Source organism: Manihot esculenta, chromosome 6 (genome assembly GCF_001659605.2).
Source record: "Manihot esculenta cultivar AM560-2 chromosome 6, M.esculenta_v8, whole genome shotgun sequence".
Taxonomy (NCBI): Eukaryota; Viridiplantae; Streptophyta; class Magnoliopsida; order Malpighiales; family Euphorbiaceae; genus Manihot; species Manihot esculenta.
In genome coordinates this window covers 29,659,660-29,677,086 of record NC_035166.2, presented here as the reverse complement: position 1 = coordinate 29,677,086, position 17,427 = coordinate 29,659,660, and the positions used below count along the sequence as shown (strand labels likewise).

The 17,427-nt window shown below is 33.2% G+C and overlaps 2 protein-coding genes across 3 annotated transcripts; both read left to right on the top strand.

The window, feature by feature from the left end:
• LOC110617318 (molybdenum cofactor sulfurase) lies at positions 1-10,468 on the top strand. Of its 2 annotated transcripts, none has more exons than XM_021760038.2 (22): positions 1-410; positions 536-634; positions 861-919; positions 1,127-1,287; positions 1,598-1,731; positions 2,118-2,244; positions 2,554-2,656; positions 2,746-2,791; positions 3,108-3,146; positions 3,222-3,378; positions 4,279-4,381; positions 4,894-5,010; positions 5,935-6,012; positions 6,120-6,221; positions 6,511-6,610; positions 7,301-7,408; positions 7,727-7,791; positions 7,937-8,088; positions 8,591-8,817; positions 9,580-9,716; positions 9,863-9,973; positions 10,052-10,468. In XM_021760038.2, exons 1-22 carry the CDS (start codon positions 293-295, stop codon positions 10,160-10,162), a joined length of 2,454 nt encoding a protein of 817 aa, XP_021615730.1. In that variant the 5' UTR covers positions 1-292; the 3' UTR covers positions 10,163-10,468. The 2 variants fall into 2 exon arrangements, with proteins under 2 accessions (XP_021615730.1, XP_021615731.1); XM_021760039.2 differs by having other exon boundaries at positions 2-410; positions 8,594-8,817.
• Positions 10,469-15,326: 4,858 nt separating this feature from the next.
• Positions 15,327-17,427, top strand: LOC110616972 (transcription factor JUNGBRUNNEN 1). The gene is made up of 3 exons (XM_021759519.2): positions 15,327-15,679; positions 16,430-16,737; positions 16,871-17,427. Exons 1-3 carry the CDS (start codon positions 15,481-15,483, stop codon positions 17,258-17,260), a joined length of 897 nt encoding a protein of 298 aa, XP_021615211.1. The 5' UTR covers positions 15,327-15,480; the 3' UTR covers positions 17,261-17,427.

The window sequence follows — 17,427 nt, the reverse complement described above, 5'->3', positions numbered from 1 at the left end:
TTGATCACCGCCTCGGTAAACAGAGGATATAGAAAAATTTTATCTGTTGAGAATTGAGATCGAAATAGTACAAGAAGGAATTTTGCCGGGAAAATTTTGGGGTGAAAGGCTAAATAAATTAGATGCCGGTTTGAAAAACCAGTCTCGAATTGGAATCTTGATCAACTTGAGAATCGTAAGCAAGGGGATTATTGGTCGTCGCTTTAGATTCAACTCACCAACTCCGTTTACAGACTTGCGATCGTCCAATCCTCTTTGCCTTTAAGCGTACACATATCGGAGAAGAAGAATCATGGGCGTTGACAAGGAAGAGTTCCTCAAGGAGTTTGGTCACGATTATGGCTACCCAAATGGTCCCAAGAGTATCGATGAAATTCGAGCCACTGAATTCAAGCGATTAGACCAAAGTGGTCGGATTATGTTTCTCTTGTTTCTGTTAAATACTTTGCTCCTTCTGCTTCTTCTTGTTGTTTTCTCTGATTATTTATGCTTCAGCAATTCACCGCAAAAATGGACGTGCATTGGGAAATTGCAGGTCTAGTATACTTGGACCATGCTGGTGCAACTTTATACTCGGAATTGCAGTTGGAGGCAATTTTTAAAGATCTCAATTCTAGGGTTTACGGAAATCCACGTATCCTTGTTTGCATTTGATAAATAAACAACAAACGATTGTTCACTGCCTTTCTCTATGAAGCACAACAAATCATATTGAAAATTTTCATTGGTATATTGACGCAGAATTAAAACAAGTTCGTATTGTAGATTCCATGAAGAAGACTATTCAATGGTTGCACTTCTATATATATGTCGCAATTATTTGTAATTCGCTTTTGGTGAAATCTTTAATTCAAATTCAGATAGCCAAAGTGAAGCTAGTTCAGCAACTCTTGAAATAGTAAGGGAAGCACGCCAACAGGTACTGTGAATTCTTATTACTTATGCCTAATTTCAGCCCCTTCTTTTTAAGTGAACGGTAATGATTCTAATCAAATGGACTTATATGATATGCTAAAGGAGATCCCTACCTCGTTCCTGGACTTGACTATTAATATTTTTCAAGTGAATCCCAACTGCATCTCAAACTTTGCAGTTTGCACATTAACATTTGCTCTTGTGAACCCAGGTACTCGATTACTGCAATGCGTCTCCAAAGGACTACAAATGCATATTTACATCTGGTGCAACAGCAGCACTGAAGCTGATTGGGGAGGCCTTTCCTTGGAACTGGGGGAGCAATTTTATGTACACCATGGAGAATCATAATAGTGTGCTTGGGATAAGAGAGTATCCACCATTGTGAAGTCCTGGTTTTTTACTTTTCTGTTTAATTTTTATAATTTTTCTTGTAACTTTTATTTTTCCTACTATTTTTGCGTGCACTTATTTTTACAATCCTACTGGTGCCCACCTCATGAAGGTGGAGACCTAGATAAATTGCAGCAGTGGAATTAGTCATGGCATGTAGGTTTTGACCCTGATTATCTTAATAATGAATACACTGCCTTTGAGCTGAATGGTCTTAGCATGCATTTTTCTTTTGTTTCAAATGTATAAGATATAAATTCATAGCTCTGTCTACACTTAACATTGTCAGATATGCTCTCAGTCAAGGAGCTGCAGCCTTTGCAGTAGATGTTGAAAGTCCAGTGAATCATGGTGGAGTAAAGGTGTCACTACACCCAGTTCAACGGAGAAATGAAGCTGAATTTCTGGAAGGAGAGCCCATGGGTAATTTGTTGAAAAATAATTAAATTTAGCACATGAAACCTTCTAGTTAGATGCTGAAATGACATGTTTGAAATATTCTACCTCATTTTCTCCAGTTGCAGTACTCTTTATGTGAACAAGATTTTTCTTCATATGTATGACACTTTTTCTGCTTCCACTTCTGCTTGAAGCTACAGTTGTCTATTCCTCATTTTCTTAAAATACTCTGTATATGCATTTCAACCAGAGAAATAATTTCATAGTTGTTAGTTGGCATATCTTTGAGATATTATCTTCTGATTAATTCCGAAAGAGAAGGGAGAATTATTATGGTTACATATAATATATGATTATTCTGGAATTGAATAAAATCTGACTCGCTTTCTCATGTATTTTTCATTTTGCAGGTAATTCTTACAACTTGTTTGCTTTTCCTTCTGAGTGCAATTTCTCAGGCTTTAGGTTCAGCCTAGAATTGGTGAAGCTTATAAAGGATAATTCAGAAAGAATCATGGAAGGTTCACAATTTCACAAGTATGTAAATTGTAATATTTCCTTTATTGTGCATGTTGTTAACTTTCTGGTCTCTTTATTCTCTTTAGAATGTAGAAGCACTAGGATTTTAATCTACTGGATAAATTAATTAGGTCTGGTTACAAATCTGAATATAGGAGCGCTAAGTTTTCAATATTTACCTGATTTAATTTACCATGTTATTCTTTTTATTTAATTTTTTTACCATGACTTTGTTGCTTTTGTTAGTGCATAAGGGTAGTTAGAATGCTTGATCTGGTGCTGCAGTCGTTGTGGAGTCTATAATCTTGCAGTTTTCTTGTAAAATAGGGGACGCTGGTTGGTCTTGATTGACGCAGCAAAAGGATGTGCAACACAACCACCAGATTTGTCAAAGTATCCTGCAGATTTTGTTGTAATCTCATTCTACAAGGTACAGATTTGTATGGGATTGCATCCATTTAAATTTTAAAAATACTTCCCTCTGGTATTCATGTTTTATTGTCTTGTTATTTTTTGAAGTTATTTGGCTATCCAACTGGACTTGGTGCTCTCCTTGTTCGAAATGGTAAGTGATTGGTTTTGTAAAGAACTTTTAAGTAAATTATACTGGAAGTTCTTGCATGCTACCAATTATTACTTGTTTACTCTAACCACAATTATGGTTATCATTTATTTGACATACGTGGAGAGGGTGCAAGACCTTTGTTGTCATCTTGTTTCATGCTGCTCATTTTCCTTCCTTTTTTCTTGTTTTCTAATGCCTGTATTTGTAGAATTTACTTCTTTCCATATGAGTTTCGGACATTTGTAGTTATTAGGATTATTCTACATTGTTATGCAGTCATTCCCCGTAACATTTTCTTTTTATTATGATGCCACAGATGCTGCTAAGATACTAAAGCAGAATTACTTTAGTGGAGGTTCGTTCTTGGCTGTTTTAATTGGAATCAATGTGTTATTTATTTTTTGCATTGGTTAATGTAAAAGAGGTCCAGGCACTGTTGCTGCTTCATTTGCTGACATGGACTTTGTTAAAAGAAGAGAAAGTGTTGAGGAGCTTTTTGAGGATGGCACCATTTCATTTCTGAGCATTGCATCCATATGTCACGGATTTAAAATACTCAATTCTTTGACTGCACCTGGTATTTGCCGGTAAGTAAATAGCTCATAGCCTCATAATGATTTTGCAGATTGTCCCTTGTAATTATGCTGTTAGGTGGAACCAAGACACTGGCAAATAGCAGTGGTGTTACACAGAGAGAGAGGAGGAAAAAAAGAAGAGGGGTGAGGGTGAAGAGGATGAAGATGCATCATTCTGTTAGCATATCTAGTCAATAGCAAGGAACCAACTGAAGTCTTTTCAATTTTGTACCATCTCCAAGTCAACTAACAAGCTTGATTGCTGAATTTTTTGTTTCCATTTCTGATTATTAGGTCCATGAATAGATCTGATTACTTGTGTAGCTTAATTATTAGATTGGAATATAGCTTTTTAGATTTCCTTCCCACTTTATGTATAATGGAAAAATTTTGAAAATTTTTTGGTTGACAGTTAACTTCTCTAATTGATTACTGTTGACAGTGCATAAGCTCATAAAGCAAGATCAGAGTGTTGTGAGCTGGCATTTAATGTGCAAAAACAATGGGAGTGATTATTTTTGCTACTTTAGTGCACTTAATTAGTTTTTGTTGCGGACCTCAGAGTAACATACACATGCTTGGCTGCTGGTTATTTGGAATGAAAGCCCTAGAAAATTGAAAGGCCAATTTAATTCAAGCCTACTACTGAGACATTGTCTAGATTCCTGTTGGCATTTAGATGGTCCCCTTCCGCATAGAAGATTACAATTTGCTTAGACATGAATTCCCCGCATATTAATTGAAGTATTTGGCATTAACAGTCAAAACACTGATGTGGATATAGATTTGGGTGTGTTCATGTGTAACTTCTATCGTGATTGATCTGGTTAAAATATAAGGTCCTTGGTTCTATGTGCTTTCTGTAATTTGTACTGTAAACCTAGTCCATTTCTTTCATTCTGTACCTTTCAGGCATACAGCATCGCTTACAATGCATGTGGAGAAGATGCTTTTGGATTTAAGGCATGAAAATGGGGCTAAAGTTTGTACAATTTACAAAAGCCGTGCTTCAAAGGTTAGTTTATGTAACTAAAGTTAATGTGATATCATTCCAGAATAATTGTCTCACAGTACGAACAATCTGTAATCAAGGAAAATTATTCATAGCATAACCAGTGTCTAATTTTGGTTTCCAATGTTGCATAACTAAAAGGTGTTTTTTTTTTTTGTTTACCTTTTACTTCTTATTCTTGTTCATTTTCATTGGTAAAATCTCTTTAAAAGAGGATGCAGTTTATAATTATCTGAGTGTCAATGATAAGATAAAAAGGCATGGTTCAAAACTAATTATCACAGATAGGCAAAATGTTTAAGGGATTGGAGTTTTAATCCCAACAATCTATAATGTTAAGTGTTAACCCATGGTACAGATTGCATATGCATGAACAGCTGTGACTGAGTGACTTAGAGATTCTACATTTTGGAGTTCCCTAATCCCTGCACTTCTGTGTGTGTATGCTCATACATGTCAACCAATTGTTGCATATGCCTTTCATTTCTGATGTAGGATGCACTTTTTTCTTTCAGGTACTTTGTCACGAATCAGGTTCTATACTGTCATTCAACTTGAAAAGGCCGGATGGCTCTTGGTTTGGATATCGTGAGGTGGAAAAATTAGCTTCCCTAACTGGGATTCAGTTACGGGTATAATTTGAGAAATTCTTAGTTTCCGTGAATCGCCTTTTAACCTTTGGCAAATGCTTCCCCAAATTCTCTTTAGTTTCATTGTCAATGGTTCTTATAATGACTTGATTGTTGTCTCATATGTTGCTAAAGAAAACTCTTTGATAGTCAAAGCCTGTATATAAGTTGGTCTGAGCTAGCTGACTTTGATGGTTGATAGATACTTATAAGTTTATAAATGTTGCTAAAGAAAATTCTTTTGATAGTCAAATCCTGTATATAAGTTGTTCTGAGCATGCTGACTTTGGCGGTTGATAAACATGTATAAGTTGTCCATAAATCTATTGTTGCTTGACAACTTCCATAGAAATCATCTTTTGGGCTTCTCCATTATTGTCACAGTGCATAACCACCAAGTCATCTCAAGTGATTTAGGTTGGGAAATCATCACGTCACTAGAAGAAGCTGTTAAAGAGTGCAAAGGAATTTCAGTTCATAAGTTGTTTAAATTCTTCAAACTAAGCAATTTAGCTAAGGGACTGTATTATCTCACACGTGCTCACCACAGATAAAGACCGCATATTGGATCTGGCAGCAGAGATTGAATTTAACCTGACTTGATTATTTCTGAAGCAAGTCTGAAGAAGCATATTAATGTTTCCGCTCAAGGGTATCCATGTGATAAAATTCTAGATCCATGTTTGCTTACTAATGAATTGTATAAATGGAGTAGGGGCACTCTGTTGCTCTTGGGTTTTAGAGGCATATACCTGCCTGAAATTGTTTGCCATATTTTTTCCCCCTTTCTTTATGCGTGGGATGATGGGTTTGCATGCATGCATGCTTGGATGCGCAGTTGTGCACTAAGACCCTACTGTTTGATGATCTTGGAGAAAGTTTGACATCTGTAGCTCAGTCTTTGTTTGTCCTACTGTTTTTATGTAGACAGGATGCTTTTGTAATCCTGGAGCATGTGCAAAATATCTTGGGTTGTCTCATTCAGATCTTCTTTCAAACTTAGAGGTGTGTCCTTTTTGTTGGCCAGATACTTAAATAAGGGAAAAATATATATATATATAGGTGGTTTTGAAGCATTTAACATGTGCTTGTGATTTTAATGTTGAGTTCAGGCTGGGCATGTTTGCTGGGATGATAATGACATAATAAAGGGAAAACCAACTGGAGCTGTTAGGGTATCATTTGGTTACATGTCAACGTATGAAGATGCCAAGGTTAGATGTTTATGTGATTCTGTAAATTCCATTCAGTTCTTATGGTTCAAGAAGAAAAGGAAGAGGGAGCCTTCTATAGGTCCTGCATCTCCTTGTCTGTGTTCATGCTCACACTGTTATCAATGTTCCATGATCGTGTGTGGAGCTCATATCAATGCCTGTTTGCTAAGTTTTTAGTTATGTGGTGGCTGTTTTACATTTGCTAGTTGCAAGACAATTGATTGTTAAAAGAAGTCTGGTTGATTTTGTTTGGTATGATTTCTCACTCATTTTCAAACTTAATGTTCAGAAATTTATTGATTTTATAACAAGATCATTTGTATCAACACCATATAAATCTGGAAATGGGAATCTCTTGAGACCGAGGTCCATCCCCTTCTCAAGTGAAGGTTAGTTTTTTACTTTCTTTATCTTGTCAATGAAATGAAATCTAATTAGGACTGCCTTCTGTTTCCTGTGTTGTAAAACTTCTGCCCTAAGCTTCAATTGTCAATACAAATGAGTTCCTTTACATCTCTCTTTTTGTGAAAGTTATGTAGCTGATAGCATGAATAGCTACTGCTTACTTTGCCTTCATTTTTGCTTTTCTTGTTTATGAACCGTTTCATTTTAAATTTTCGTATTTATAGTCAAGATACCATAAAAGAAAATCAGCATGCCATTTTAGTTTACACATGATTTATCTTCAGTATTTTTAGTGCTTGGAGTACAGTTTGTTTTAATTGGAGGGAGTTTTGTGCCGCATAGAGCTATATCTTTAATTCAATTTGTTCTCATGCATAATTAGGTATTTTGTCCTGGGTAATTATAATTTGCCAACTGTGAATGTTCATCTCGTAACAGGTCCTGATCTTCTTTCCTTACAATGCATGTTTCCTTACATGCTTCCTTTTTGGTTCAGTTATGCATTTTAATTGGCTCTCCATCTGTGTTCCTTTTCCTTGGGATTATAATTGGTGCTATTATACTTTAATTTGCACTGGAGCTTAGTTTCCTCTCAAAGTGAATGACTATGAATCAGTATTTTTGCCAACTTCAATACGGTGCATCTAACATCTGATTCTTTACTGAAATTGCAGGACGGGGAAAAGGATACTCATCAGTCAGTTATCTAAAGTCCATTACTATTTACCCAATAAAATCATGTGGAGGATTTAGTGTAGAAAGTTGGCCTCTGACCAGTACTGGTAGCTAATTTGGATCAATCATGTGCATATATGTTTTTTTTTATATATATACTACTAACCATGAAAAGTTATGTTGCCAAAAACATCAAATTTTTGGTCTGGTGTAAAACAAACTAAACCAAATTAAAACTGATATCATGATCGAAATTGTAGTTCTTTAGGCATAAATTTCATTGCTTAAATTCTCTGTTTGAGCAGAAAAACAGCAAGAGTTTGATTTTTAAAGAATGTCATGTGTATGATGTTTTGGCTTGGAGGTACATTATCCCCTTGATGCTGATTTGATTTTTATATCTGTCCAATTGCCACATTTATTAGGTTTGCGACATGATCGGGAATGGCTTATTAAAAGTCTAACAGGGGAAATCCTTACTCAGAAAAAAGTGAGTAAACTATGCATGCGGAACAATTGTATGCGTGTCCGAGCCCTGATTGGCCTTTGTTTGTAGGTTCTGTATCTTAGCAGTTGCACTTTTGGGGCCTTAATGTACTGGATGCTTTAAATAGGATCTGAGTTTCTTTTTGCAGGTTCCTGAAATGTGCTTTATCAGCACTTCTATTGACCTAAATCGAGGGCTAATGTTTGTTGAGTCCCCTCGATGTAGAGTGAAGTTGCAGATCAATCTAAGGATAGATTCATACACTGATACAAAAGAGGAAATTGAGTTGCATGCGAAGAGGTTTGCTAGTGAATGCACATTTATGTTGTGCTTGCATTATATGTTTATCCTAGAATTAAATAATTTAGGATAAAAGCCAGATGAAAGAAGAGAGCATATTGCATCACGCAATAACCGACTCCACTAAGCATTAAATGCAAACTACTTGGAATTGGCTATATGCCTATATGGATGTTTCCTTCATTCTGCTGGTGTAGGGCTAAATCTTCAAAAAGATATAGGATCACTAAATCCTTTTCACTATTTCATAGCTGTACCCTTTTCTTTCCTATTTCCTATAACTACAATGTGCTCAACCTTTCATACAATTCACTTACTGATCTTCATTGTGTTCAAACCATTTCAGTCTGCCTTCTTCAATGTTTCTTCAATTGATGCTGCATAACATTAAGACTCTTAGTTCTTTTTCTCTTCGTATTATTTGTTTCCTCAAGCTTTGTATTTTTCAAGCATTATATACACTAATTTGAAGTTTATAATCTGATGGTTATTTGCTGATTAGCAGATTTGAAGTACAGCACTGTGCAAATGATGTCAACCTATGGTTTAGCAATGCTGTTGGTCGTCCCTGCACTCTATTACGATATTCCAGTTCTAAGGACACGTGTAAGAACAGAGCTATGAACATGTGCAGAGATGTTCAGAGCAGATTGAGTTTTGCCAATGAAGCTCAGTTTTTACTCATATCTGAGGAGAGTGTATCTGACCTCAATAACCGATTAAGCCTGAGTGCGCTCTCTTCTACTCTATTAACATAACAAGCAAATATTTCCAATTAGCATTAGTAATAGTATTTTTCATGATTAAATAAACTGTGGTTATCATGGCTTTTGTTTGGAGACAAAAACATGTTTTTTTCTTGCTGGAGGAAAACTAACAGTAAGAGTGACAGTGGAACAGTGCATTAATCAGATTTGTGATGCATAAATGGTTGACAATTTAAGTTGCAAGCGATCATAATTATGCAATTACCAAATTCTGAGCATTTCTAGTTCAAAGCATTAAAGCTTGACATGAAAATTTGTGCATTGTCTAATTTGAATCAGCATGTTTTTGGAGAGTTAATTTTAAACGGGGGGTGGAATGATGGAAAAGGATAAATATATCTAACTTCAACTAGTTTAGAATTAAGATTTAATCAAGTTGTATACTTGCATGCTGAAGCATTTGACTTGAATTATCTCTTCGCTTTCATAGATGATGGTGGCTCATTCGATGCAATTCTACTTTAGATTATACAGTAACAATACTATATAGAAATGAGAACCCAAAACAACAGAGTTTCTTGTAGTTCTGAACTGAAAAATGTGTGTGAAAGTTCTAGATATGTTTTACCCGCTTGCACAATTGCTTTATAAGATGAATGATCTTTCTTTTGTAGCCACCATTTGTGGTGTGAAATTTTGGTAGTTTTAACTTTTGGGAATTTGTTAGCTCTTTTTCATCCTTGGATTGTGGAACATACAAAAAAATCATCATTATTGATTGCAGATGTGCGAAAAGGAACTCATGAGACGCCCCTCCAAGTCAATCCAATGAGATTTCGACCCAACCTTGTCATATCTGGAGGTGAACCTTATGCTGAAGATGGGTGGAGAAGTCTCAAAATTGGGAGCAAGTCTTTTACAGTAAGTTTCTTGTGGGAATTGCCAAGAATCTGATACTGTATATAATAACACATGTAAACTTCAGGGACTTTAGAGGCAGTTACATAATGAAAATTATTCATATTAAGATCGCTCTCATTTTAATCTGCATGCTCCTATATTACCAGTCATTGGGTGGATGCAACCGTTGCCAGATGATCAATATTGTGCATGGAAGTGGACAAGTGCAGAGGTCAAATGAACCTTTGGCAACTTTAGCTACGTACAGGAGAGTGAAGGTAAGCATGATAGCGTATTCAAATCTAGCTTGCTGGTTCATTTCATTTCTAAGCAAGCCATAATTTTCTTGGAAGCAGGGGAAGATTCTGTTTGGAATATTGTTAAGATGTGAGAACACTGATAAGCCTGGGCTGCAGACAGATTCTTGGCTTCAAGTAGGACAAGAAGTAAATCCATATTCAGAATAGGGATATATGCAAGACTAAGAATACCATATTATAAAGTCCGACTCAAGAAGAAAAAGAAAGAATTGAGTTTAGAAGCTCTCAAAAGGGGCAGGAATGTACAAATATACAAGGTGAGATGTCAGTTGGAACCACACTTTGCTAAATGCATGTAATGTTTTTCTAGCAACGGTGTCATTAGCTTTTGATATTCACTGCTATAAGCCGTTGAGGTATATTTCTGCCAAGGTCTGTTGGATGTAATTAAATTTCATACATAATGTTGATCAATAACTATAACTATGAGCTGTGGGTCCGTTTTCTTTGAAATTCTGGCTTTCTGCATTTTGTTTTACATTGGCAATAGATGATGATGGATGGTTTATTGAAGTTTTCCAGTCTCCATGAGAAAAGTCCCCACCTCACCCAAGACCTGGTCACGGTCCGGTTCACCGGTTGAACTGAACTGGAATCTTATATTAAGGGGCTCCTCCTGCTATGAACTAAAATTGGAATCGTAATTGGATTCGGTTTCGATTCAATTTTATTTTTTATCTATAAATTAAATATTTTATAACATTGTGCTTTTTAAAATTGATGTATAAATAAGTTAAGTTATTAAATAATTATATTTTAATTTTTTTACTTAAAAAAAATATTATTTTCAGTTAAATATAATATTATTTTATTTTTTATATTATATAAATAGATATATTTTATACAATTTATTTATTAATATTAATAATATCTAAAACTCATTTATTTTTTTACTTTTTATTTAAATATTTTATTTTTAAATTTTTTTCAAATTAAAATTGAATTTACCATTTAAATTTAATTGAAACGGAAGTTATAAAAAATTATAATTATAACCAAATCAAAATTATTAAGAATTTAAAATTATTTTCAAATTGTTATAAATCTAGTTTGATTTGTAAATGGAATCGAACCGTCATTCTAAACTTAACTCTGCCTCACCCAACTACTAGAATTGGTAGTGGTCCACTTCAAAATTGAAATGAAACTAAGTCAATCTGAAATCGGAATCAATCAAAACTGAATTAATTAAAATCAATCTAAAATTCAAATTGGATAAATATTGACCAGTTCGATTCTAATCAAAAACTGAATTTTTCAGCTGTTGATTTTGATCAAAATTGAATCAGATGCCAACTGGCATCGGGAAGGATTCTGTGTTCCGATTCCCTTCAAGCATTGAACTGAAACCGGTAGCTTCCACCTACACACGAGGAATCTGGAGCAGGTATCACAATGCCGGGATCTATGCCGCTGGTATTACAACGTCTTGTCCTTTTTTTCGTTTTTTTGAAAAATCTTGTCCTATTTTCAAAAACAATAACGCTTATTTATATTTATATTTTTGTCTGTCTACACCGTTTTCAAAAACTTTAGCGCTTACGTCTGTGCATTACAAGATGGATCCTGTGGTCTAGCAAATTCACCATGTCCAATGATTAATATAAATATGGACTTGGCGACTCCCTCTCAAGCATTATGGAATGCACCCATATTCCATGGCAAAAGCAGGGAGCTTAGTAGGGAAGGCGTACTGTATATGGTATGGTCATTGTTTCTGCTACTTTTATTTCACTGTGTGATGACGTCAACGATCCATTGGCGATCACTTTTTAGGGTGTTATTTTATATTTTTCTTGTGAAGGTTGATAGGACTCAACTTTTCAAATGTGCATGTGTCATGTTTAGAATTGTCCTAAAAACAGAACTGCTTGAGTAGAGACGGGTCCCTGTGATTGTGAGGCTTGGAAATAACTATAATAATATTTGAGCGACAGATCCAACTGAAGGGTCGAAATTATATTTTAAATAAATTTTTAGATAAATTCAGTTCAATATAAATTTAATAAATATTAAAATAAGTTTTATTTTGACTTCAAAAAAAATAAGTTTTATTTATTTTTTAATATAATAATTCACTTATTTGTATCTTAAAATCATCTTGATTCATATTAAAATCAACTCTAAAAAAGTATTTTCCCACAGGAACTGTTTAGTAAGGAGGTTTTCAAGGACAACTACAATTCATTGCTAACTTGGAGAGTTCAACGCTGACGGAGTAGAACTAGAAAATTATTCTTGAAATTAATAGAATTACATGTCATGATTTTTTTTTTTTGAATTGATTTACTAAGCTTTGTAAGAATAAATATTTTTAAAGAATATATACATTTTTATAAAATTTTATATATGAAAAAAAAGCTATATAGTTTATTTTTTTCTAAAACTTGACTAATTTATTCATAAAATTTTACGTTTAAGATTTACATAAAATTTTTTTAGGTTAAATTCTTGTAGATAGCATATATTAAAAGAGAACGCTCCTAACTTATAATTATCAATTTTAATATTTTAATATACTAAAAAATAAATGGTAAAATTATTTTGATTATTATTTTTGTGAAATTAATTTCTTATTTACAAGTATTTTAAAATTTGATTATGGTTAAAATTATATATATAGTTAATTTTGCATAGTTTATATAAATAATCTCGTGAAATAAAATTTTTAAAATTAATATTATATATATAATTAATTTTAAAAAATAAGTATATGCATTGTTTATAGATTTTGAAAAATAATCTTATATTTCAAAAATACTGTAATAAATTAAGAATAATTAAACAAAAAATGCCAATGTTATAAACAAATAAAGAAAATCTATATTATTAATAAAATAGTTATAAAATATACATGGAAAATTATTAATATAAAATAATTAATTATTGAGGATTTTTAGGAAGGTTGGGGTGGCCCCACTTACCCCCTCCCTCCGCCCCTCGATGCTGAAATCGTCATCATTAAATTATTAGATATGAAATTTTAGTCCTAAATTTGTTTCATATAAAATATATTTTTATAAATATTTTAAATATTTAAAAATTTTATTAATAAAAAATACTTTATATAAAAAAATTGAATCATTTAAAAAAATAATTTTTTTTAAAAAAGTGATGATGTGTATGTATAGAAAAATACGTGGAATCAAAATCATTGAATAATGAGTCATACGTGGGGGCATAGTATTACTGAGGTGTGAAGAAGGATTGGGCAGCTGAGATTTTTCATTGATTAAAAGTCTTCACTCTACAAACACCAGGCTTATTGACCATTGACTTTGACTTTATCATCTCCCTTTTTTAGGCCTTCCTTCTTAGTTTGACTAGAAGCCTTTTTGGAAATCTTTCTTCCACGAGAGATTCAGATTTTACTTTATTTAAAAAAAAATGATCATATTCAATTTTTATATTTTAAAATTTCAATATTTTCTTAATTCAAATTAATTTCATTAGCAGAAAATTTATAGAAATTTCAGATTTTGAAATGTTGCTTTTATGTTAAAACAAATATACATATCTTTTGTTAAAATTATATTATTTACCATTTGTATCTTGATAAAAGGAAATTTGAAAAATATTAATATATGAAAATGGAAGAAATAGAGATTATTTATTGAGTAATGCTGAATTTGGGGTTTGACTTGGTTGATTATGGTTAATCATTTTGGACTAGGCAGTCAATTTCATTATTATATTAATTTAACTTAAATTAATTTTCAAACAAAATCAAAATGTGGGTTTATCCCAATTTCCTTTTCTTTGAATTTTTCATCTCATGCATACACTTGCTTTGAAACCTATTTCACCGTCCTACCTATTTATGATTTCCAAATCTTCTAGAGATCATACACATCATCAATATATAGAAGATAATATTAGTATTATAAAATTAAAATTATTAATTTACATAAATAAATTTTAAATAACAAATATTGTAAGACTGAGATACTAAAATCATTAATTATTGAGGCAAGAAGGGGCATGGCGTTTAAATTTGACCAAAGTGAATAAGAGAATTGTCAGCCCTAAAAGTCAGGAATCATTCTTGTCATAAATCCAAAACCACTTCACATTGGGACACACCCACTACAACCAACATTAATTCGATTTTTATTAAATCAGTAGAAAAATAAAATGCTTTTAATTACTATTTATTTTATTTATAAATATTGAATTCTCAACCATCTTCTGCAATAAGGGTATCAATTTATGATAAATGTAAATTTTATATTTTAAATTTATATGCATTCGAGAATAAATTAGAATATTTTTTCTGCTTAACCTTACTCCATGATTGAAGGATAAATCTTTGAATTCAAGTCTAATGGAAATTAAATAAATAACATAAAAGACAAAAATGGATTTGAGAGTTTCCAATTCCAGATAACCTCGTGAAGTTGAAATGCATGCAATGAGCAGAAAATTCACTCATCAACTATATGGGAAAGTCCGAAAGGTGGTAATTAATTTAAAATAAACAAATAAATATTAATATAAAGTGGGGGTGGTCACATCAAAATCAAATATATATATTATTTTTATGAACTTATAAATATTTTTATGTGGTCAAATATGTACACGCAACTTCTAGAATGCTTTTTCTTTCTTTGAATTATATAAGTTTATGTTATTTTTAAAAAAAAATGTTTTTATGTGTATATTATATTTGCTTCCCTCAACAAGAAAAAGACTTTGAATATAATTTGCCACGTAATTTATTTAATTAATCAATTACTTAGTAATCTCTTGTACGGCACAAATTTCAGCCCTATTTGAGATTATAGGTATTTCGTTTTTATTTATATATATATTGGAAGAATATATAAAAATCCTTATTACGAATTAAAGCTAGGATATATATAATATTTATTTGATTTGGAAGTTCGTATTTCGTTTCTCATGGATGGCTGTAAAAGGAAAAAAAAGAAAATAGAGCGAAGAGAGTGGAAAAATAGTAAAAAAATAAATATTTATAAATATATATGAATAAATATTCAAATTAAAACTAAGACAACTTTAAAATTTTCAAACGAAAAATATACCCATGGTATTTCAGAATTCGATATTTTAATTATAATTATATGAAAAATAAAGAAAAATGTAGAAAAGACTGTTGGGCATACATATGCATGATGTGTGGGTCTGTGGATTTATGTTACTCTGATGTCATAGTTGGTGTGTAAAAACAAAAGAAAGAAATGGGTTGCAGAGAATAAAATCCCAATTTCTCTTTATTAAAGTCTCCGGCGATGGCTACAGATGATCAGCACAAGCTGAATCAAATTTATTGGAAAGACTGTTTCCTCCTGGTTGTAGTTAATATCTATGGTCCGTATCACCACAGAGTCAAACACATGACTTGACTCTCAGCCACCGCCTCTCTGGACTTATTACTCTTATATATACAATTTTTTTCATCTTCAAAGCCCTGCCTCTCCAGCACCAGAATCATCACAAAGGGAAACATGAACACCAACAATACTAATACTCCTCCAGCTTTGGATGATGATGAAGAAGAAGTTACGCTTCCTGGGTTTCGCTTCCACCCAACTGATGAAGAACTTGTTGGGTTCTATCTTCGAAGAAAGGTTGACAAGAAACCACTCAGTATTGAGCTCATCAAACAAGTTGATATCTACAAATACGATCCATGGGATCTTCCAAGTATGTATCCTTTTTTCCTTTTCTGTTTCTCGATTGTTTCTGCATATCAAAATTAATTCGTGTTTTTCTTTTCTTTGATCTTTAGAAGAAGATGATGATGAATATACTAGGGCTTGGATAGAGAGCACCCAGTAAATTTTGATGATTGGATTATTAATTAATTTAAGTTTTTATTTTAGACAAGTTATGTGGTTTCTGTGTGAAACCTATAGAGCTAGCTGATCAGTATTTTTTGACCCATCTAGGGTTCTTTCAAACTGATAAGTCTACTATGTACGCTAATGGAACATTTTCATTAATTGATTCTGTTCACATGGCCTTTGTTTTCTGTTGGAAATTAATAAAGGCGAGCAGAAGCTCAAAGAACACTAAATAAAGCAAATACGGCTATACGCAACCACTATAGAATGATGCAGAAGCCAAGGAATGAGCCCAAGGTGGATCATGCACTCGAACTATCTAGTTGTTAGTTGTGTAATATAAAGTAGTTCAATTTTAGTGCAAGGCAAGTGCACTTTTGGGACAGCTACATCTTTACACGAGAAGATCAGATTAAGGTCCTTAACCACAATGGTAATCAAAGATTAACACATCTCCCGGAAACGTCTCATATTCGAATATCCATTGAGTAACTATTTACTATTTTGATGTAAAAAAGAAACTGTACTAAGTTCTGTATATATTACCCTCGTATGAAAATGTAACTAAAGCATAGTCTTTTTTCTTTGTTGATGATATATATATATATAGAGCCTAGCAGCGTTGGAGAGAAAGAAGGGTACTTCTTTTGCAAAAGAGGGAGGAAGTACAGGAATAGCATACGACCAAATAGAGTGACGGGGTCTGGATTCTGGAAAGCAACTGGCATTGATAAGCCTGTGTACTCGCACGGAGGAGAAGGCCGAGATTGCATTGGCCTCAAGAAAACGCTCGTCTACTACCGAGGAAGTGCAGGAAAAGGCACCAAAACCGATTGGATGATGCACGAGTTTCGCCTTCCCACCAATGACAGCAACACCACCGATCTTGTCAACGCTAAAATCTCTGCCCAAGAAGCGGTAAGCAAGATGAAGATTATAAACTAGCTTTACTAATTTCTAACTAATATTATACTAGCTAATGGGATATTTGATAGCCTTTAATTCCCTTTTGCATTTTGCTTCTTTTTGTTTTGGGTTCATGAAATTACAGGAAGTTTGGACACTGTGCCGAATTTTCAAGAGAAATGTGTCACATAGGAAGTACACACCAGATTGGAGGGAAATATCTAACAAACGTCAACCAGCTGCGATTGACAAAAGCTCTAAGACATGCAGCGTAGATTCTAACAGCAGAGAAACTTACCTTAGTTTTGGAGCTCCACACGTTGAATGTAGCGATAAGAAGCCTGTTTTTAATCACGTGAATGAGTGGAAGCAGTTTCATGCAGACCAGTTGAGCTCCATAACTACTCAGCCTTCATCATCTATGGCATCTCCCACGAATATTTCTAGCCCTTATCGGAATGAGGTCTTAGGTTATAGTGACTGGGATGAACTTAGATCAGTTGTGGAGTTTGCATTTGGTCCATCTCTTTTGTAAATATTAATTCTGTAGTAGTTGTAGTATGGCGATTTCTAGGACTATTTATAGCCTGCAGTTCGGCTTTTGTTTATGTGATCCTACAAAGACATTCACTTCTAGCATGAACTAATTCAGCTTTAGACTGAAAAGCTAATATAATCTACATGTAATGCCTTTTTTTTTTT